Source organism: Theropithecus gelada, chromosome 1 (genome assembly GCF_003255815.1).
Source record: "Theropithecus gelada isolate Dixy chromosome 1, Tgel_1.0, whole genome shotgun sequence".
In the NCBI taxonomy this organism is placed as follows: domain Eukaryota; kingdom Metazoa; phylum Chordata; class Mammalia; order Primates; family Cercopithecidae; genus Theropithecus; species Theropithecus gelada.
The window spans coordinates 15078429-15098682 of record NC_037668.1 but is presented as its reverse complement, the minus strand read 5'-3'; the positions used below and the strand labels follow the sequence as shown (position 1 = coordinate 15098682).

At 42.4% G+C, this 20254-nt stretch overlaps 2 protein-coding genes and 1 pseudogene across 8 annotated transcripts in view; 2 read left to right on the top strand and 1 right to left on the bottom strand.

Moving 5' to 3' along the window:
* Window positions 1–15770, top strand: part of LOC112618741 (histone H2B type 2-F-like) — a 30358-nt gene extending 14588 nt beyond the window's left edge. The window contains exon 2 of one of the 4 annotated variants that reach the window (XR_003118121.1): window positions 15199–15576. Coding sequence is in view for 3 of the 4 variants with exons in the window: in XM_025376171.1 (XP_025231956.1) it covers window positions 4527–4653 (127 nt within the window). In the remaining variant the exon portion in view is untranslated. Of the gene's footprint in view, window positions 1–4526; window positions 5162–15198 lie in introns of those variants that run through there. The other 3 variants (XM_025376187.1, XM_025376171.1, XM_025376178.1) reach the window with 3 other exon arrangements.
* Window positions 4844–6171, top strand: LOC112631515 (annotated as a pseudogene).
* On the bottom strand, window positions 6133–15763 carry FCGR1A (Fc fragment of IgG receptor Ia). 4 transcript variants are annotated; one of them, XM_025375714.1, is made up of 6 exons: window positions 15685–15763; window positions 15269–15289; window positions 14230–14484; window positions 9872–10123; window positions 8341–8625; window positions 6133–7439 (listed from the first exon to the last, which is right to left on the bottom strand). In XM_025375714.1, exons 1-6 carry the CDS (start codon window positions 15713–15715, stop codon window positions 7210–7212), a joined length of 1074 nt encoding a protein of 357 aa, XP_025231499.1. In that variant the 5' UTR covers window positions 15716–15763; the 3' UTR covers window positions 6133–7209. The 4 variants fall into 4 exon arrangements, with proteins under 4 accessions (XP_025231499.1, XP_025231493.1, XP_025231507.1 ...); XM_025375708.1 differs by having other exon boundaries at window positions 6998–7439; window positions 14230–14487; window positions 15685–15742; XM_025375722.1 differs by lacking the exon at window positions 8341–8625 and having other exon boundaries at window positions 6998–7439; window positions 15685–15759.
* Window positions 15771–20254: the final 4484 nt, after the last annotated feature.

Genomic DNA, 20254 nt, shown 5'->3' with positions numbered 1-20254 from the left:
CAGCTACTTAGGAGGCTGAAGGAGGAGGATTGCTTGAGCCTAGGTGGTCGAGGCTGCAGTTAGCTATGATTGCACCTTTGCACTCTGGCCTGGGTGACAGAGCAAGTTCCTGTCTCAAAAAAAAAAAAAAAGGTTTAAAAATACATTTATATATGGTACTAGAAGGGTATCTTATATTCATAAAGGTAGTGCTCCATTAAGGAATGACCATGAATTATTTGCATTTAACAAGGATACACACACATGTGCATGTAAGTCAACAATCACAGTGATAAGTTTAATACACCTTTCTTAGGAATTGACAGATCCAGTTGATTGAAACTTATTGAGGATATGGAGAATTTGAAGAACATGGTTAATAAGATTAATCATAACTATAATTATGCCTATGCCATCTTATATTCAAAATAGGAAAGTTACCTTATTTTCAGATTCACATGGACTATTGACAAAAATTGACCATAAGTGAGATGGCAAATTAAGTCTCAAGTGTTGAAAAGCTGAAACCATATAGGACCAGGGCATAGTTAACTGATTATAAAACAATAATCAAACATGCCCTCCTTAAGATGTACTCTTAGGAAAAAGCACATGGGTTAAAAGGGATATCAGAATAAAAATTACACACTCTTTAGAAATAACAAGAGCACTATAATTCAACCATACCCTAAGACTTCACAAGCTTTGGTCCCAGTAAGCTAGAATTCAAATCTTAGCCCTATATTTAAATAACTCATTGAATTGCTATTTCTTATCCTAATTATCTGTCATTCCACTGTGGAATATATTTCATGGCAAATAATATTAAAACCTATGTGAAGCAGTCAGGAGAAAATTCGTAGCTTTAAAATACATTTAAGAGAAAATAATTGGTGGGCAGATCGCCTTGGACTCCCAATTATTGCCTCAGGAGTTGGAGACCACCCTGGACAACATGGCAGGACCCTGTGTCTCCAGTAGATACAAAAATTAGCTGGATGTGCTGGTGCATGCCTATAGTCCCAGCTACTAGGGAGGCTGAGACAGGAGGATCGTTGAGCCTGGGAGGCGGAGGTTACAGTGAGTTGAGATCATGCCACTGCACTCCAGCCTGAGCAACAGAGAGAGCATTAAGTTTTTAACTCAAACACTAATAAAGGAACACAACAAAAACCTGTGTAAAGTAGAAGGAACAAACTAAGATGAAAGCATAGTCAATGAAACAGATCATACCTTCCTATTCCACCAAAATGGAATTTATAAAACCAAAGGCTGTTCTCTGAAAAGAAAATTAGAGTTAATCCTTCCATAAGCTTACTATTGAAAAAGCACATAAGTAATATTAGATATAGAAGATACTAAAGTGATGTGTATTTTTGATATATTTGCAATTGTAGACAAAATGGTGACTTTTCCATACACATTACCAAAGTTGAGCTAAGAAAAGTAAAATACCTGAATAAAGAATAACTATAAGATAAACAGAAAAAAAATCAGATATACATATCCTTAAAAATAGTACCGAGGCTGGGTGTGGCAGCTCAACACCTGTAATCCCAGCACTTTGGGAGAGCGAGGTGGGTGGATCACTTGAGGTCAGGAGTTTGAGACCAGCCTAGCCAACATGGTGAAACCTTGTCTCTACTAAAAATACAAAAATTAGTCGGGTGTGGTGGCGTGTGCCTATAATCCTGGCTACTTGGCAGTCTGAGGCAGGAGAATCACTTGAACCTGGGAGGCAGAGATTGCAGTGAGCTGAGATTGCGCCATTGTACTCCAGCCTGGGTGACACAACAAGGCTCTGTCTCAAAAAACAAACAAAAGCAAGCCCAGACAGCGTTACCAAACACTGAGGAGAGAACATTCATATCATACAAATTGATAAAAAGAATAGTATTAAAAGCCACCTACTGAGTGTGAGGCAATGACAACAACAGATATTATGAAGGCTAAATGAAATAACCCATGAAAGGTAAATAAGCATTCGGTAAATTAAAATAATAAAGTTGACTATTACGTGCCATGATATAGATTTCATAGTAGAATGAAAGGATAAAATGATTGGGATAAGAAATTGCAATTCAAGGAGCTATAGAAGTGCAGGACCAAGATTTCAATTCAGTCATGTCCCGAAATTTTGCAATCTTTCGTCACAATAAACTAGAATTCAAGGTAGAAAATGATTATTTTCTAAAATAAAGATGGTACTTATAAACCTACGTAAATGCCCATTTCTCCTCTTTGAGGTCTTTTTCTGACCTTCCAGAAGTAGGCCTTGAAGTCACAGCCAGGCTCCAGAGGACCGCTGTTTCACTGGCTAGCATGCCATTTCTTCTTCAAAATTAAATTATATTCTCAGAGAATACCGCATTTGGGGAATTTAGTTTACTTCTCGAGAATCCCTAACCCAATTATTTCCAGTCTTCCTTAGAGATTTTCTTTCTCCATTAACTCCCATTTTATGTCTGGGAATCTTTTACTTTCACATATGCTCCCTCTCCACAATTTATTCTTTTTTTTATCTTCTCTAAGTGTTAAGGAGTAGTATGTACCTAGTGCGATAGGGAGATGAAGGGGAAAGGCAGAAAAATGAGCTTCTTACCCTTTGGAAGTTTTGACCCCACATTGAGAAACAAAACCAGAAGTGGAGAATAGAGGGAGAAGGACAGCAAACAATTTTATTGGTTCCCATTTTCCTGCCAATGTACATTAACAAAGAAGTCTAAACCTAAAAGACCTTATGCAAGACCAGATTTTCACATTACTAGCTTTGTGTGTGTGCGACATCCTGCTTTCCATTGCCAAACTTAAGATATATGTGTCTTAAAGTCTTTCAGTTTTTATATTTGGTCTTTCAGTTTTTAGATTTGCATCTAAAAAGCTGAGCATTGGACAAAGAGAGTGGGGTTTTTAGAAGCGGCCTTACAGAAGCAAAACAAAAGCAGCTAATCATACAGTGACAGGTTATGTAATCTATAGCATAACATAACTTGGGACCTTGCATAGCTGGTGACCCTGTAGTTGCATTGAAAGAAAAACAAAAACTGGCTAAATACAGACATTTGTAAATAATAATGTTTAAGAAGCCTGGGGAAAGAGTAACAGTAAAAGAATCTGTCTTTCTCTTATTTTTCCTTCAACCTTGCTCTGGAAGGGAGAGGTGTCTGGAGCCTATTCCTTTGGCCTTGGCTATTCGGACAGCGTTATCTTATAATTGTCCTTGAAGTGAGCTTGCTAGGCAGAGGAAAACTTGTTCTCTTCTTTTAACCCTTGACTTGCCACATTCTGGGCCTTAGCTTTTACTTTTCTTGGAGTGAATAAATGCAGTACTTATTTTTTTTAAAAAATTTCTACCTCAGCTATGAGACTGGTAATAATCAATTTTTTTATTATGATTATTATTATTTGAGACAGGATTTCCCTCTGCCACCCAGGCTGAAGTGCAGTGGTGCGATCTTGGCTTACTGCAGCCTCCACCTCCTGGGCTCAATTGATCCTCCTACCTCAGTCTCCCGAGTAGCTGGGACTACAGGCGTGTGCCACTGGCTAATTTTTGTATTTTTTGTAGAGATGGGGTTTGCCATGTTGCCCAGGCTGGTCTCCAACACCTGACTCAAGCGTCTGCCTGCCTCCGCCTCCCAAAGTGCTAGGATTACACTCATGTGGCCAATAATTACTTCTGAAGATTCTAACAATACCATTTACAATGACACAAAAATGAAGGACCTAAGAATACATCTAACACATCTAGAGAGAATATTATAATATTGTTGTGAGACAGTAACAGTGACATAAATAAATAAATGGAGAGTTCATGGATTGGAAAGTCAATGTTGGAATGATATCAATCCTCCCTAACCCTCTCCCTCCCGCCCCCAAAAGATCTACAGATTTAGTGCAGTCCCACTCCAAATCCAATCGTTTTCTCAGGAGAATTTGACATAGTTGATCTCTCTTTCTTGAGGCATTTTCTTCTCTGTTTTTCCTCCTACCTCACTGGCTACTCCTTATCAGTATCCTCTGCTGTCACCTCTTCTACGCAACCTCTAAAATGTGGCATGTTTCACGGTTCAGGCTTAGACCTTTTTCTATCTGTACTTCCCCCTCACATTGTCCTTTCTAGTCCTCTGACTCTAAATACCACATCTATATGATGATTGGCAAATTTGTATCTCTAGTCCAGGATTCTTCATATATCCCTTGCTTTTTCAACAGTTACACTTAAATGTCAAATAGGAATCTTAACATGTCCAATATGAAACTTTTGCTTCTTGCTACCCTGTTCCCCTCCTCCAACTTGCTTTCTCAATTCTGTCAATGGACTATTTATTGCTTTGGCCCAAAATCTAGGTGTTTTCCCTCCCATTCTTCTCTTTCTCACATTCCCTACATCTAATCAATAAGAAACTTTGTTGACTCTTCCTACAAAACATCTTCCAAATGTGACCACTCTCAATAGCTCCACTGTTACCATGTTAGTCCAGGCTGCCACTGCCTCTCACCTAGATTCCTAACTGGTCTCCTTGCTTCTGTTGTCTTCTCTACAGCTTGGGGGATCTGTCTCAACTAAGCCTGGTGGCAGTGAGGACCGTCAGCCCCCTCCCAGCCAGCTGTCAGCTATGCCTCCATTCTGTCTGGTTCTCAGGGGTGGAATCGCTGGGCAGGTCTAGCTAATCCTTGGCCCTCCTAGGAAAAGATTCCTAAATCCTGAAGGCATTTAGCTAGGAAAGATCCAGAATGGACCAAGCTATTCCTGTTTTACCCCAAACCGGGTTGGTCTGCTTTGGGGATTACTTCTCAGGTTAGGACCCTCTGAGTGTTCTGAAACGGCCCGGACTCTTACAGAAGCTCTTGTGGTCCTACAATGAATTTAGAGGTCTCCATACCGAGCCTGGAAGGTGAGGAACGACCGCTAACGACCCACAACGACCCACCCTCCCAACCTAATGCCGGTTCTACTTCGCCTGTCCACTCTGGGGAGTTGTGCTTTGACTTGGAAGCCCTCGGATTGAAGGATGGGCCCAAGACCCTCACAGGTGAAGCCTCGGTAGGTCCCAGGGAGAAGAAAGACATTCTTCCACCCCGCGATCCCCCAAAAGTCCGACCCACCCGCCTCCCCACCAGATGCATCAGATCCCTCCAGGGCCTCATTGTCAGTCCTGTAATCTTTTCATCCGTGATAGGATGGGCCGTGGACCCTTGTGGGTGAAGCTCGGCGGTTTCCGAGTCCATGTGGGTTGGCCCCTGCGGAGCCTGGAGCCTTCTTGCCTGCGGGCTTGCTGATCCCGCGGAGCCAGCCAGCTCCCTTCCTGCTTCTGACGGCGAGGGAACCAGCTGGGAGGTCCTCCGAGCTGGACAGGGAGGCAGGCGGCCGTTCGCACTCCTCACCCGCTCTCTCCCTACCGCCGCCGCCTCTGGCCGCTTTAGCGCCAGTCCAAGAAGCTGGGACGGCTGCTGGGAACCCAGCGCCGTCCTCTCGCTTCCTGTGATCTATCAGTCCTACTCTCTGCGGAGGCTCGGCCTGGCGCACCTCAGGCCCGCAGCAGAACCAAGGCTTGGCGGCAGCTGCAACCTCCACAGACGGCAGCTGCAACCTCCATAGACGGCCGCCAGGTGGCGCCGTACCGGGGCCCGAGAGCAGGCAGGCCCGGGGCGGGGTGGGAGCGACTCAAAGCTACGCGCCTGGGGAGGCCGCGGGCCCTCGCGGACTACGGAACTTACATCCTGCCGCCGGATTTTCACATCTGCCGGCCCAGAGGAAACAATGACGTTGGGATTTTGGGGGACTGCCCCTTGACTCGGGCGAATCAGACACGAACGGCCGACCCCTTGCTCTCTTCCATCCGCCTGCCGCTGCTCCCACCCACCGACTCCTAGAGCTCATTTGTCGCTCCTGCAGCCTCCAGGAATGCAAATAATTTCTCACTGGGTTTTGGTGAGGGCGGAGCTGCGGAGAAGCGCGCGCCCAACAGCTTTCGCCGCAGCTGGGTTCCCGGGCGCCGGCGGCTGCGGCCCTCAGATGGGTGGGGGCGGAGGCTGCAATATGCACAGGCGGCCACAGTGTGGCGCAAGCGCCCTGCCGTGGGACACGCTCGGCGCGCGACGCTCCAACCCATCATTTACGGGTCAAATAATCTAGAATCAAGTTACTACGTGTGTCATACTCCTCCTGTTTTTTCCCTAAACTTTTAGTAGAGTCATTTACATAGTTCAGTTTTTATCTCAGCTATGTTACAGAGTGGCAGGAAAATATTTTGTCTCCAAATTACAGCCCAAGTGTGAGCAGCGTATCCTGAAGCTAGTTAGTAATCAACCAGAAAATCAGGAAGGTAAAGCAAACCTCTGGAGGCAAGGTCTGGACTCTGTGATATCGCCGCTTCTACCTACTTGAAGTTTCTCCTTGCAGTGCCGCACTTGGAGATTTGGACTTAATTGTTAAACAAAAAGAACAGTTACATTCTGCCTTCCTACAGGGCAACGGCCTGGGACTGGCAGCATTTCTGTTGTCTCTAGAAATACAGCGGTTATGAGAAAGCCTCAAAAGAGAGGGCAAGAATAATATATCCATCTGTCATCATGAGTTACCCCCTTGTATGCCTAGAACATACATGGGGACATTCTCTTTTAGTAAAGTCAAAGAGAAAAGCCATGAACTAAGTGTCCTGAACACAGAGGCGTGAGCCCTCTCAGTCTCACAGTCCCTTAGGAGTCATTTGTAAGTTCTATTTCCTTCCTTATCGTCTGTACTATTCCCTCTTGTCTCCCTGAAATCTGCCCACTCCTGGCTGTGTGTGTGTCTCTTTGTCTCCCTCTCTCTCATTCTGTCTCTTTCTCTATCTTAATCTTCTGTACATATGCACCCACTCACCTTTTTACCTTGTTCTGAGAAATGAAATACTATTTTTCAAACTATGTAATAGGATTATTATCAGGCTAGGCTTGATTTGTAAGTTTTTCAAGATTTCTTTAGAGTAGGCCTCATTTAAAGTCATCTTTGATGACCAAATTTCCAAATGTATCCCAGTTGAAGTCAGTTCATTTATTTGCTTTATTTAAGAGTTATATGCCATGAGACACATAGTTCTGGTGTTGTTGAACTTTTGGATGTTTGTGTGCAGTGCTCACAGGGAGGAAGTGGGCAGGGGATGGTCCAGATCGATGGCCACCCACTGAGCTGCTCTACTTGGCCTCCTCAGGCTCCTTCTGGTGCACCCCTTCCTGCAGCTGTTCTTATTCTTGTTCCTGACTCTTCAGCTCTTCTTCTAAATGTCTGTCTTCTTGAAGGCTGGAAGTTACCTTCTTCTCATGAGCAGAATCCAAAGAGATTTCTAAATTCCACTTTTTCTTTCTTTTCAGTTCTTTATGTATTGTCACCCAGAGAACAGTGTTCACTAAAAACATTATTCCCACTACCAGATAGAAAAGGACATGAAGCCAGACAGGAGTTGGTAACTGGAGGCCTGAAACAGAAAAAGACAAAGAGAAGAGATACTATTTAGAGACCAGAGGGGTCGGGCTGAATTATGTTTGGAGGGGAAGGTTGACTGAGACCTGATGTGCCTGTCCTCAAGGAGGCACTGATCATTTTAGGGAGCAGGAAGGAACTGGCAGTAGCTCTAACTGGCTATATGGTGTATAGATGGGGACAGGCTCCTTGGAAGAGCTTAATTGCTGGGCCCTGTCCGTGGACTTACTCCCTAGTTCCAGAAACAACTGGTATCTCTATGCCATTTAATACTTGAAATGAATTCGGGTTGAAGATTAACTTTTTTCACCCCCAAGGAGCCTTTGTTCTGGAGCTCACAATCCCTCTGCCTCAGTTACATAGAGACACTTGGGGAGGTGGTGATTTGCAGTTTACAAAATCAGTGTCTGATAAATCCACCTTGTGAGCTCCTTGAAGCAAAAACTATGCTCAAACATTTTTATATCCCCAGGCCTACGAAAATAGATAGGAGGAACTTGATAAATTGTTGGTGAGATTGTTGGTGAGGGGGAGGGAGACACGGAAGCAGGAAGAGAGAGTGAGAAGGGGGGTTATGGGGTGGTGGGAAGAGTGGGAGGGAGGGGAAAATAAAATAAAGAAGGAGAAGAAAAGAAGGACAGAGGAGAAAATGAAGGAAAGAAATGGAGGACGGAAAGGCAAAGGAAAAAGAAAAAGAAAGGAAAGGAAATTTAATAAACTTTGCGAGGAGAAGAGTGATGTTCTGAATCAAGGAAGGAAAGGTCTGCTTGTGGGCTTTTCCTGAAGAGACTTGCCCCTCCTCTTTGGGCCATGAAACCCTTGAACAAACCTCAGTCCCATGGGAGATAAGGGAGTCCCTTCTCCTGCGCTAGTGGCTTCTCACCATTCTCACTCACCAAGCACTTGAAGCTCCAACTCAGGGCTGCGCTTAAGGACATTTCCGTCTTCTGTGGTGGCCTCGCACCAGTAAAACCCAGAGTCTTCTCTTCTAGCAGTTAGTATTTGGTATTCAGAGGACGTGTTCCTGCCTCGCAGGGTCTTGCTGCCCATGTAGAAGGAGAAGTAAAGCTGCAAACCAGGCCTCTGCAGAAGCAACTTTGTTTCACAGCTCAGGGTGACCAGATTCCCCTCCAGGAGCGGGGATGTCACGGATGCATTCAGCACTGGAGCTGGAAATAGCTCTAAGGAGAAAGTTGATGGGGGACAGGGTTGCCTGTTTAGCATCCAGGTCCTTTTCACAAAAGACACATGCTTTACCCCCTTGGGAAACCTGGCCCTAGAAAATGCATCCATAAGGCATTAACCCTTCTTACTTCCAGCAGAAAGCCATTCTTGGGGTGTCCTAATAGACATAATTAGGGTTGCCAGCTTGCTCAGTCCCACCGAGGATACCGCTACACCAGTGGTCCCCAACCTTTTTGGCACTAGGGCTGGGTTCTGTGGAAGGCAATTTTTCCACAGCCGGTGGGTGGGGTGGGGATGGTTTTGGAAGGAAACTGTTCCACCTCAGATCATCAGGCATGCGCAGTTCACAATAGGGTTCATGTTTCTATGAGAATCTAATACCACCACTGATTGGACAGGAGGAGGAGCTCAGGCTGTACTGCTGGCTCATGAGGAAGCTCATCTCCTGCTGGGCAGCCCAGTTCCTAACAGGCCACGGACCGGTAAGGGTTGCGAACCCCTGCTCTACATGGTCCATCCTTCCCTGAATGGCTATGTCATCTGGTAGATAACCGTGCCCTTCTGGTAGTGGTCAACTAGGAGTGGACCCTGACTCACACATTTGCCATTTCAGTGACTCATTACTTGTGTTCCTGACTTAGAAGGATAATCTGGAACAATAATTTCTTTCCCACAGGAGTGAACTTCTTTTTTTTCAGACAGAGAAAATTGCTAGTGATTGTATTAGGAGGAAAGGCTGTGAAAGGGTCAGAACAAGGCCATATGCAAACTGCTTAGCTTGCAGATGCTCAGGAAGAAGTGGTGCCACCGAGGCCGCTTTGTCCCTGAGAGGTAGATGGACAGTATAACCTGTTCCTCATGTTTTCCAGGTTTCTCTTTCTATGGAGCTTTCATGAGATTCCATGGCATTATTTTCTAACTCTCCTAGCTACCTAGAGTGAGTCTCTATTCCTTACAACTAAAATAAGATGGATGAAATGGACCACCATTATGCCCTGACACTGACATTAGCTCCTGTGATTATTGATGGGGGCTGCGGTACACCGGAAAGAGTAATGGACTGGGACCCAGAGACCACAGTTCTGGTTCCAGCTACTGGTCATGGTGTGGCCTTTAGTAAGGCAGTTGACTTCTCTGGAGCCCCGTTTCTTCGCTTGTAGATTCAAGTGAGGAGTTTAGATTATTTATGATGGTCCCTCAGGGGGAGGGACTATCAGTTCTATGACTATTCCTATACGATACCTTTCACAGTGACAGATACTCCTGCTGATGTGTAGCGATGCTTTCCCATGCCTGAGCAGTGGTAGGCGCCGTTGTGACTTATGTTGGTTTTCAGAATGGTGAGTTTAGAATTCCGGTAGAAAAACTTAAAGGCTTTGCCATTTTGATAGTAAAGCACATTGTACACCAGCTTATCCTTCCATGCATGACACCTCAAGGCCAGAGGTTCTCCTTCTGTGAAGACTCTGCTGGATACCTGCAGTAGTAGCCAGTCTGAAAAAAGTGAACCCAAAATGTATGTATACAGTGGAGGAGGTACAAGGAGGCCCAAGCTTGGCCCTGTGGGCTTTCTGTTTTTTCTCCTTGCAACATCCAGCCTCAGAGCTCTGCTAAATCTCAGGCCTATATCCAGTTCCTCAAATATCTTTAGCTTCGGTGGAAAGAAAAGCAATCTTTACTGGCAACTGTGCACACGGCCCTTTCTTATCTTCCCTTTCCAGATCTCAGAAGTTGATTGAAACAAAAACAGTTCATACAGCATGGTAGACAGAATTCTAAAATGATCCCAATGACCCACTCCTTTGTATAATCCCCTTGAGTGTGGGTGGAACCTATGACTTGCTTCTAGCCAACAGAATATGACAAGGGTGATGAAATGTCACTCTTGGGATTGCTACATTATGTAAGATTCTATCTTAGCAGTCTGGATGGAGAAGGTCTCCTGCTGAACTTGAAGAAGTAAGCTGCCATGCCAGGAGAGGACCTATGAGAGCACCACAAGTCAAGGGCCTCTAGGAGCTGAGAGTGGCCCCCTACTGACGTGCAGCAAGAAAGTAGGAACCTCAGTCCTAGAACCACAAAGAACTGAATTCTGCCAGTGACCTTGTGAGCCTAGAAGAGCTGAAAAAAGAAACACAGCAAAGTCAACACCCTGACTGCAGCCTTGGAAGACCCTCAGCAGAGCACTCAGCTAAGCTGTGATGGGAGTCCTGACCCATGGAAACAGGAAGATCATAAATGTATGTTGTTGCAAGCTGCTAAACTTGTTACACAGCAATATAAAACAAATACACTCCAACTCTTGACAAATTTGTTAATAGGACCACACATCCTAAGACAAACACACAGAAGGGCAAACATCCAGATATAAACATCCTACTACACTGATATGAATACTCACATATGTAAGATCAATGATACCACTAGCAAAACAAGCTCCAAGTCAATGGGTTCTTCCTTTTGACGTACACCTCTACACATAACCAAAAATGTTTCAATTACTTTTCTTTTCTCCAGAGGCAGTTGGTTTGGCTAAATAAAAATGGGGCTCTTAGGAGACCAAGAAGGAGAAGAGACAATAGTGCTTTTCCCCCCTCCAGAACTTATCTAAGACTGGAAGGCAAGTGTTTCTATGCCATACGTAGCATGAATTTTACAGTCATGGATACGGATATAATGCTTCCAAATATAATTAATTATCTTCCCTCCCTTATTCCCACCCACAGCCAGGAGGCGCTGAAAGACTGCACTGCCCAAACACTGCCATCTTTGCTTCATATGTCCAAAAGAGTAGGAAATGGTATCACATCTCCATCAGAAACTGTCAAATACTAGTCATGGTAGAAAATATTTGAATGACACAATTAATAGGCTTGATTTTGTGGGATGCTCTACTTTAGAAAGAAAATTCATATGCTTTTCAAACACACATGCAATGTTAGAAAAATTAAGTGTGAATTAGGCCACAAAGCAATTTTCAACAAATACTAATGAACTGATACCATATTTAACACAAATTCTAACCAAAGTGCCATAACATGAGAAATCAATAACAAAAAACTACCCTCCAAAAAAATCTAAATAATTCATGAATAAAATAATGTATAATGGAAATTTATAAATTTTTAACCTTAAATGGTAGTGGGAGTATTATATATCAAAATTCACGAGATGCAGCTTTTAGCAGACATTACTAATTTCCTACTCAGCAATCATTCCCCCATCTTCATGACTTTGGAGTCAGCCATGTGATTAGGACCCGGGTCCACCAACCAGCTTCATTTTCTTGGTCTTAGCATATACTGATTAAATTGAAATGACTCAGAGTCAGTGAGCTGCAATTGAATTCCCCATGGCTGACTGTGGCAAAACATTTTAAAATAGGGCATAGACAGCACCAACCAAAATTTTTGGTGTATTGTACTGTAGTAAAATTAACAAGTCTTGTTCATAGAAAACGAACAAAACTATAATATGATAGTGAAAAGAAAAGCCACAGAGTGGGAGAAGATATTTAAAACACTTGAAAAAGGACTTATATCCAGAATATATAAATAACTCCTATAAGTCAGTAAAAGACAGACAATAGAAAAATTGTCAAAAAGACCTTACAAAAAAGGATACCCAAATAGGCAATAAACATGTGAAAAATGGTCAATATCATAGTCATTAAGGAAATGCTTAATTTGCATTTGTATATCCAAGAGTGGGAAATTGTAACATACCTCCATCAGAAACTGTCAAACACTAGTAATGGTAGAAAATATTTGAATCATGTTTAAAAAATGTCCACGGCATTACTATTTGTAAGAGGTCAAAACCAGAAACAGCCCGAGTCCCTCAGCAGAACGGGAAAATATGAAATATACAGTAATAAGAACAAATGAACTTCAATGTATAACGTATACAGTTCACAATCATAATGTTGAGAAAAATAAACCAGACACAAAAGAGTACATCCTGTCCCATACTGTAGCCCTTTATATGAAGTTCAAAAAGAGGCAAAAAACCTATGGTGCTGGAAGTCAGTGTCAGGGGGTGGACTAGAAATGGGCAAGAAGGAGTTTCTGAGGTGCTGGAAATGTCTAAAATAGATCGGGATGCTGTTTACTTTGCAAAAATTTACTGTGGTGTACATTTATGGCTTGCTGTACATAAGTTACATTTCAACGAAAATTCACATGAAAATGTGATGTAAAAAAGATATGATTTTCAATAAGTCACTGATGTGGGTGTCCTAGAGTCTATGTAGAGGTGAAGAAAATTGCCTCATTCCAGCCCTAGTCCTTTTGTTGTCACTTGAATCATGAGACACTTCTGCTTGAACTGTCCAAAGTGTCTTGTTGAAACAGCTCTGTCAGAGGTTGCAGTGAACCAAGATCGCACCACTGCATTCCAGCCTGGGCGACAGAGTGAGACTCTGTCTCAAAAAAAAAAAAAAAAAAAAAAAAAAAAAAAAAAAAAAGAGGAAACAGCTCTGTCAGCTTCCCTCACCTCTCCATCCTAAGAACTTATTTACAGAGACCTAAGGGACACACGAGAAATATCAAGCCTTCCCTCAGACATTCTCAACATTTCCTTGGCTAAAACACATTTCCTCTAACAGCAACCATGTCTGCATAAAGGTAATTTTGCCTCTAGTGTGGATTAACTTTTGCATGATCACTTTCAAAGAAGTTTAAACTCAGTACTTCTGAATAACTAAATAATACCTTTGGTTATTTTGTCTTGCATATTGAATGAAGCATTTTTCCCTGAAGATTGCAGTCTCCATCTCTTGATGAATAGAAACTCCTTACAGGTTTCACTGGGTGGTGGGCTTTTCTGCTTCCATTTATTAAAATATGACAATAAGTCCATGTCCAGATTATCTTACAGATATACTATGAAATGTGCCCCGGGAATGTATGTATAAAGATGATTATTGCAGCAGTGCTTATGAAATCAAAAGAGTGGAAACATCTTAAAAATTTGCTAATAGGCAGAATGGTTAAATTAATTCTGCTACAGCTGTGCAGCAGACATTTTAAAGTAGATTTCTATTAAGTGATAAAAGTAAGATGTAGGACAATACTTAAAAAGTGTTCTTACCAACCACAGCTTTAAAACTATGTATATGCGTGTGTATATATATGTAGTTTATATATAATAATGCTAATATATATGCATAATATGTATATATACACATAATATGTGTGTGTGTATATATATATGCGCAGTTTTGTTTCTGTGGAAGGTGACTGCAGACCTAGGGTATTGGGTGGGAGGAAGATATTTCATTGTTCATTATTGCCCATTTATTTGAATTATTATCATTTACTATGTGCAGGCATACATTTGGAATAATGATACAATCTTAGGGCCTAAGTCTCACTCTAGACATCCTACTTACAGCTGGCCCAGCTGAGGTTCTGTTGGTACATAGTTTAAGGACCCTGCTGTGATGTTTTGAGGATATTGATTTAGTTTCACCTGGTAGGTACATAGTGCTGAGACCTGCATCAGATAAATTGACACACACACATCTGGTGTCCAGAAAGGAGAGAACGCAGAGGATAGACCTTGCGGTTTCCGGCCCTCCTGGTCCAAGTCATAATTACCTCTGTGGATTTCCAGCTGTATGGGGTCACTTCGCCCTGAGGGACCTCTCTGGCACCTGTATTCACCACTGTCCTTGACACTGGCAGAGGTGATTCTGTAGCTGGGAGTCGAGGTCTGAGTGGCTGTGCCATTGAGAAACCACTGTGTGGAGCTGCTGCCAGGCAGATGGGGCACCTCACACTGTAAGGTTACGGTTTCCTCTTGGAACACGCTGACCCATGGAGGCTGCAAAGTGATCACTGCCTTTGTGGTATCTACTTGGAGGTTACAAGAAGAAAAAGAAAAAGATCAAGTGGAGTAAAGGGGAGGGCTCTGAGTGACTGGTAAGGCTTTTGTGGATAGCACAAGGGAAAAATACATATTTAGATTTACTTGAAAAATAAGCAAGTGGACACCTACAAAAGCCAGCCTTTACGAGTGTCCAATTCCTGCTGCAGAGACCTCTGTTCATGTTATGAAATCCTCGTCTGGGTGTTGGGAATTTGGGGCTGCTGAGGATTAAATTACTGATGTAGGTTTTCCTGTTGGGAGCAATGAAGCAGGGTTTTAGAACCGAGCGGAGCTGTGTTCCTTGTCCTCTGAGCTACAGTCTCTGAGAGTACAGAGCAGGGCTTCCACAGCTTGTGCGTTGGAAACAGAGGTTCAAACTCCTCTCTTTGAAGCTTTCAGTATTTGCCTGGCTCTTTCTGAGGAGAAAAAACCCACTCTGCTTTCTTGCAAATGGGACTGGTTTAGGGGATGTTGGGAAACCCAGCAGACTTCTTCAGTGTTTGTGCAATTCTGGCCCTTTCCTGCTATTATAGATATATTTAGGCATTTCGTTCAGAGGGAAGAGCTCATTCAGGGAACTTTAGAAAGAAAGCTTACAAAACATGGTTTTTATGAAAATCATGCTCTGAATATGGGAGATTTTACATAATTTATGAATCTTTCTTCTTTCTCTGCTTTCCCTATATGCTCTTCTTCAGGTTAATAGGATCCAACCTTTGGAAGTAGGAAAGTGGCATAGGAGAAGAAGCTGAGTTAGAGGTCACTCACCCACTTGCCCATCAACTGGAACTGCAAGAGATCAGAGAATAAAGATATCAGTTGGTCCAGGGAAAATGATGAGGAAGAGAGAACTGGGGACACAGAATTAATGTAGACTCTGAGGGATCAACTCAGGTCTCCTGAGTTTCTATTTCTCTCTCTCAAAATCCAGTACTAACAGAACTGAACAAGCTACAGGTGGTTATCAATGAAACTTTACTGTGGTGTTTCCAGCCTTAATGCTACCTCAGGGTCCCCCTTCCCATCCTTTTGATAAAATAAACTCTAATAAACCATGGAAGCACAGATACATGTTGTCTCCACACTCATGAGTTCTACTCAAAGTTACCACAGGAAGACAAAACTCTTGACTCCCCACAGCCACAGCCTGTACCCTTCTAACTACCCCTCTGAGTCCAACTTACCCCAAAGGAGCAGAGCTGTCAAGAACCACATGTTGTCTCCAAGGTGGTGGGAGCAGCGAAATCTGTAACATGCAAGATATTGAAGAGATTCTGCTGGGGCTCCAGAGCCAAATTAGAAAAGAGGAAGGAAATTGCCTTTTCTGACTGTTCCTTTTCTGGGAAATACATCTTGAATTCTGAAACATGCTTTCCCCATGCTCATACCTCTTAGCCCATCTCTCCCACTTTGAAGTTCTAATTTTTAGGTTATGAACTCTCAGAATCCAGGGAAAAGGCTAAAGTTGTATTGATATTCCATTCTGATTAGTTTTCCCTTCTACCGTTTCTGTTTCTTAGGGTTAGAATATGGCAAAACCTCACTCTTATCATGGGTTCAATGCCTGGCTAATGCCTCCAAACGATCCTTTGGATCCAGAAGTTTCTATATCAGCCTCTATGAGGCCATGGGAAAAGTCACACATCTACAAGATCTGCCCTCACGCAAACCAGCCTCTGCTCCTCTGGGGACACAGACAGGATCAATCTCCCATTTTGGTTAAAAAAGGAAACACACTCTCTTCCTGAAAGACGTCATAAATTTGGAGTGTTTATTTTGGCTAAATCCAAGGTGATTAAATGTTTCATGTGGATGCCATGGAGACGAAAAATAACCCATGCCCATGGATAGGAATGTCTTCAAGAAGAGAGTTTTAGAGTACCGGTGGCGAGCTCTGTGCCACCAAACTGAGGTGGCTCCTGAGACAGAGCTGTAACCCTACAAAAAGATTTTTAGGTATTGTGGTAAGAGAGAAAGAGAGCTAAACAGAAACTAGGATGAATTCAATGAGTGCAGAGAGACTGGCAATCTTACTGGCAGAGAACGAAAAATGACAAATCATGCTGTAGATTGATGTACTGGCCCCAGTTTCTCACCGCTCCCTGAATCTACACTCTCTCCACAGCCTCATGAGGGTACCTCTCTGACTCTTGACTGTGGCTCATCATGCAACTTTCATTGGCTAGCGAAATGTGAATGGAAACGACATGGTGCTCATTTCAAACTTAGCACTTAGGAAGCTTCACACATTATCTCTCATCCTCTTGTTCTCCTGTGACTGCTGACACAAGAACATTTTTTAGCTAGTCGGCCACAGTGCAAAACAGAGCTGTCCTAGACATTGTGGTTTGAGGCGGAACTGCCTCACCTGCCCTGCAACAGTGAGAACTAAACCCTCACCATTATACGCCACTGAGATTTTAAGATTGCTATATGAGCGAGAGCTGACTGACACAAATGAAAAGCAAGGAAGAAAGGCCAGGAAGAACTCAGGGTGTTCTGAAGAGATGAGAGAAGTCTCAGTTTGTCAAAATTTATATTCAAAGCCTATATTTGTAACTATTTTACTATTTTGTCTCCAAAGTTTTCCACTGTATGCATGTCCCATAATTTATTTCACCAACTTCTCTTCATGAACAGGTAGGTTATTTCTAATTTTTTGCTGTATGACCAGTAAAAAATATTGCTTACTACCATAAGTAGTCTTGTGCCTACCTTTAAACATTTGACTTGTTGTTTCCTTAGGACACATTCCTAGAATCAGTAGCACTTACTCAAAGGAAATGCGCATTTTTTCCTTCGGATAAGATGCTGTCAGATTGTCTATGATCATTATCCTCATCACTGCATAAATTTTAGAGTGCTTATTACATGCCAGAAAAATATGCTTGATACATATTTTCTTATTTAAACCTCACAGTAATCTATGAGTAGATGTTAGTATCTCCATTTTATAAATAATAAATCTAGTGAAAGAGGAGATCGGTAATTTGTCCAAGGTTGTAAAAAGTAGAAGCAGGATTCAAAATCAGACAGTTTGATTTCCCTTACATACTGACTGATGGAGTATAACAGTGCCCACCCCATGCCTTGCGATTTCTGCTTTGTAGTAAAATAGCTACTTCTTTGAAAAATAAGTGAAATCATTTCATTGATTAGGATAACATGAGGGAATTAGGATTGTTATATAAGAGGAATGTAAGATCTATAGCCAGGAAGGATAAAATACTTTCTTTCTAATAAGTATCTGTTGTTTCCAAATGTTGAGGAAATAGCCATTGATGTAGGTTTAAATTCATGTAAGAACAGCTAGAAAAATGGGGCAAACATAGTAACAAACGCAGACAGAGTAGTCTTCTAGCATTTGATAGACAATGAAAATCATGATGCTCTGTTCTCACTTATAAGTGGGAGCTGAACGATGAGAAGACACGGACACATGGTGGGGGAAAAACACACACTGCGGCCAGTCGGGTGGGGTTGGGGGAAGGAGAGTGTCAGGAAGAACAGCTAATAAATGCTGGGCTTAATACCTAGGTGACGGGTTGACCTGTGCAGCAAATCACCATGGCACACGTTTATCTATGTAACAAACCTGCACATCCTGCACATGTACCCCGGAACTTAAAATAAAAATTCGTGGAAAAAAATCATGATGCTCAGGAGAACCATTAGGAGAATTTACATCTATATATGACATTTGTATTTCCATATATTAATACTTTTTTTTTTTTTGAGGTGGAATCTCGCTCTGTCGCCCAGGCTGGAGTGCAGTGGCATGATCTTGGCTCACTGCGACCTCCACCCCCCAGGTTCAAGAGATTCTCCTGCCTCAGCCTCCCCAGTAGCTGGGACCACAGGAGCATGCCACCACGCCCAGCTAATTTTTATATTTTCAGTAGAGACGGGGTTTTACTATGTTGGCCAGGATAGTCTCAATCTCTTGACCTTGGGATCCCCCTGCCTCAGCCTCCCAAAGTGCTGGGATTACAGGCATGAGCCACTGTGCCTGGCCACTGATACTTTTATAATGCCATTATACTCATAGACTTCATTCTTTTAAAATCACTTTACAAATACGATTTTCTCAAAGGTAGATGCAAAATCTTATTTGCCAATTTTAAGAAAAATTGCTCTCTTCTCTACTACAGAAAATGATTTATGAACAATTATTTGATATATTTTTTAAAAGATAGGACGGACTGGATGCAGTGGCTCACGCCTGTAATCCCAACATTTTGGGAGGCCAAGGTGTGTGGATTGCTTGAGCCCAGGAATTTGTAACTGACCTGGGTAATATAGTGAGATCCTGTCTCTACTAAAAATAAAAAGAATATGCTGGGCATGGTAGTTCATGTAACAGCTCTCAGACAGGTGAAATGTATAACTTTTATGTAGTTGCTAATGCTTGAGGTGTTTTTCAAAGATTCACATAAAGTTTACCCGATGTTTTTCTTCAACTGCCGTTCGTTATAAAAAGTCCCCCAGTGGTTCAATTTTAAGTTTCCATTAGGAACTCATTAATTTTTTATTCTTAGTTATTCTTACTACTCAATCTTTTGTTTTCAAAAATTCTCATCTATGATTTTATAGGGACGTTTACAGTTAATTTCTGGAGATATTATAATTTATCTTTTATAAGTTGTTTCAATTTGGGATGACCTTGTCCATTTCCTCTTCCCCTGACTTCACCTTTTTGTGTTGTCATGAATATGTCTAACAAGTCCTTTGCCTATTTTCCTATGTGCCCTTGAGATTCTTTCCTAAGCTTTTAAGGGATCAACTCATTATAAACCTCAGTCTGTTTGCTTTTGCATATGCAGTTTTCATCTTTCCCCAGATAGCAAGGGCACTCCATTTTGATTTTGTTCCTGTATCACAGCAGCAAGCGGAGAAGGATGGGAAAAGGGTTAAAACATTTATGTAGCTTGTGTTCCTAAAAATAGCTATCATCTGAAATGGAAAAACTCTTCATGTGCGCTCCTTCCCCAGCTTTTAACTGCCTGATAATGTGAGTCAGGTGCAGACACTGCAGCAGTATTCTGAAAGACCCTCATTTAGTACATAAGTGTGACAGACTATAGTGGCTTGTTAGATCAAAAAGTATGAAAGCTCAGGATCTTCCCTGTCCCCTAACCCAGCACCACTTTTCCTTGACCATCTTGGTGTGTCCGAAAAGCACCTTCAGAGTCATGGTGACAAGGACGGGGGAAATTGGCTGAGATGGAGCGCTCTAGGTAGAAGAGATAGAAGGGTCAGAAAGGTACATGAGGTAAGAGGTTGGCCACAGACTCTTCCTACTTCTTTGCCCTTGTCCTGCCCCAGGGCTCTTCACTTTCTTTTAGAACTTGAAAAAGTCAACTAATATTTACACAAATGAAAAAATGTGTAATATATATGTGTATATGGTTAATGATGCAAAATAAGAAAATGAACATTTATAAACCCACAACCCAAATTAACAACTAGAATATTATTAATGACATGCCAGATTTCCAGCCAACATGGAGTAGCAGAGACTGGATTTATCCTCTCACCTGAAACAAAATTAAACTAAACAAAAGAACAAAATACATGAAACAATGTTTTTTTTGAAACTGTGGACATCAGGCAACAAAAGACAGTCATCTCTGAGAGATAGGGAAGAAAAAAGATGAACCCTGCAATTGCCTCACCTACTGCATTGAGAGGGTCTCCAGGCTGTGGTACAGGGAGGGGAACTCGGCAGATCCCAGTGGAGTCCCAGAATTGAGG